Source organism: Ceratina calcarata, unplaced genomic scaffold, assembly GCF_001652005.2.
Source record: "Ceratina calcarata isolate Rehan_Ccalc_2016 unplaced genomic scaffold, ASM165200v1 scaffold35.2, whole genome shotgun sequence".
Classification (NCBI taxonomy): domain Eukaryota; kingdom Metazoa; phylum Arthropoda; class Insecta; order Hymenoptera; family Apidae; genus Ceratina; species Ceratina calcarata.
Window position 1 is genome coordinate 374,257 of NW_017157934.1, and position 1,533 is coordinate 375,789.

The following is a 1,533-nucleotide window of genomic DNA, read 5'->3' on the forward strand; positions in this document are numbered from 1 at the left end:
ATGGGGAACTTAAAAGAAAGTTAATTATTTGATATGAATTTATTTAAAAAAGTAAGATTATTCATGATGCAATGTTGAGACAGTGTATATTGTAATGCACTGTGTTGTAATAGAAATTAAGAATACCAGTATCATAGCTTAGCATTTTGTAAAACTTAAGTACACATATGTATCTGTTTTTACATTATATTTTCTATAGTGCCTTAAATGTTTATACTAGTTATACCAAAATTTTATATGATATATACTATTAAGAAAATAATTATAAATGTGTCACACAAAGCTATAGGTACGTAATGTTACGAAAAATGGTCATTAAGTATAAATGATTTTTGTTCAAATGTCACATATATTTTTTATATTTTAATGCAAAGGATGTAAAATGCTTTATTTCCTTTTTAACGGGTTAAATTATCTGAATTAGAAATCTATTTAAATTATTNTGCGGAGAGCTTCGCGAACGCGCATGAGCACGCATGAGGGGAATAGTAGTGGGGATCGAAATACGGGCGAAAAAGAGGGGAAGCGAACCGTGCGGGATAAAATATCCGAGCCCTGCCCTAGTCCCTAGCTGCCTAGCTGTCAACAGTGTCAACTGTCAGTTCAAGTTGCTCTGCTCTGGTTTTCTGTATGGTGTGGTGTTACATCTAATTCACACAAGTGTTACGATTATTAGAAATTCTTTCGCACTTGCAACCGTAATAAAAAGACATTTGTGTTTCATCATGGGAAACCTCTGTTTATCTTGCTGTAAACAGACATCGTATTCGTGTGAAGATCTACAACCAGATTTGGTGAGATAAATAATGTTTTAGGTTATGTTATTTGTATATCAAAGATTAGAGAATGGTTTGAATTTCAACGGAAGAAATATTTGTTTCTATAGGAAACTAGAAGAAGAATGCAAAAGGAAGCAGCAGAAAAAAGAATTGCTGAAGAACAAAGCAGAGGTATTAAGAATATTGACGCTGTCAAAAGACAAGAAAGATTAGATCAGTTACGCGATAAACGTCTAGAAGAAGCTAGTGGTGGCAGTACACAAAATAATTTGAAGGTAAGATATTCAATATTTGTAATTGCAGTATAAGACTCACTTGAGATTATAAGATTTTTCTTGGTTATGTATTTTCCTTATATTAAAATTCTTATCATGTACATTTGTAATATTCAAGAGTGAAAACAGACCTATATGAACATAAAATTGTCTCTTTCTTAGTGTTAAGCAGTATTATAATGGTACAGATTATGTTATAATGATAAAACTACATTTACTGTTTTAGTGGCAAGTCAGCTAATGGGGAACTTAAAAGAAAGTTAATTATTTGATATGAATTTATTTAAAAAAGTAAGATTATTCATGATGCAATGTTGAGACAGTGTATATTGTAATGCACTGTGTTGTAATAGAAATTAAGAATACCAGTATCATAGCTTAGCATTTTGTAAAACTTAAGTACACATATGTATCTGTTTTTACATTATATTTTCTATAGTGCCTTAAATGTTTATACTAGTTATACCAAAATTTTATAT

The 1,533-nt window shown here is 30.3% G+C and overlaps 1 protein-coding gene across 1 annotated transcript; it reads left to right on the plus strand.

Moving 5' to 3' along the window:
• The first annotated feature begins 540 nt into the window (after positions 1-540).
• Svip (small VCP interacting protein) lies at positions 541-1,525 on the plus strand. The gene is made up of 3 exons (XM_018025083.2): positions 541-794; positions 887-1,054; positions 1,281-1,525. Exons 1-3 carry the CDS (start codon positions 726-728, stop codon positions 1,293-1,295), a joined length of 252 nt encoding a protein of 83 aa, XP_017880572.1. The 5' UTR covers positions 541-725; the 3' UTR covers positions 1,296-1,525.
• Positions 1,526-1,533: the final 8 nt, after the last annotated feature.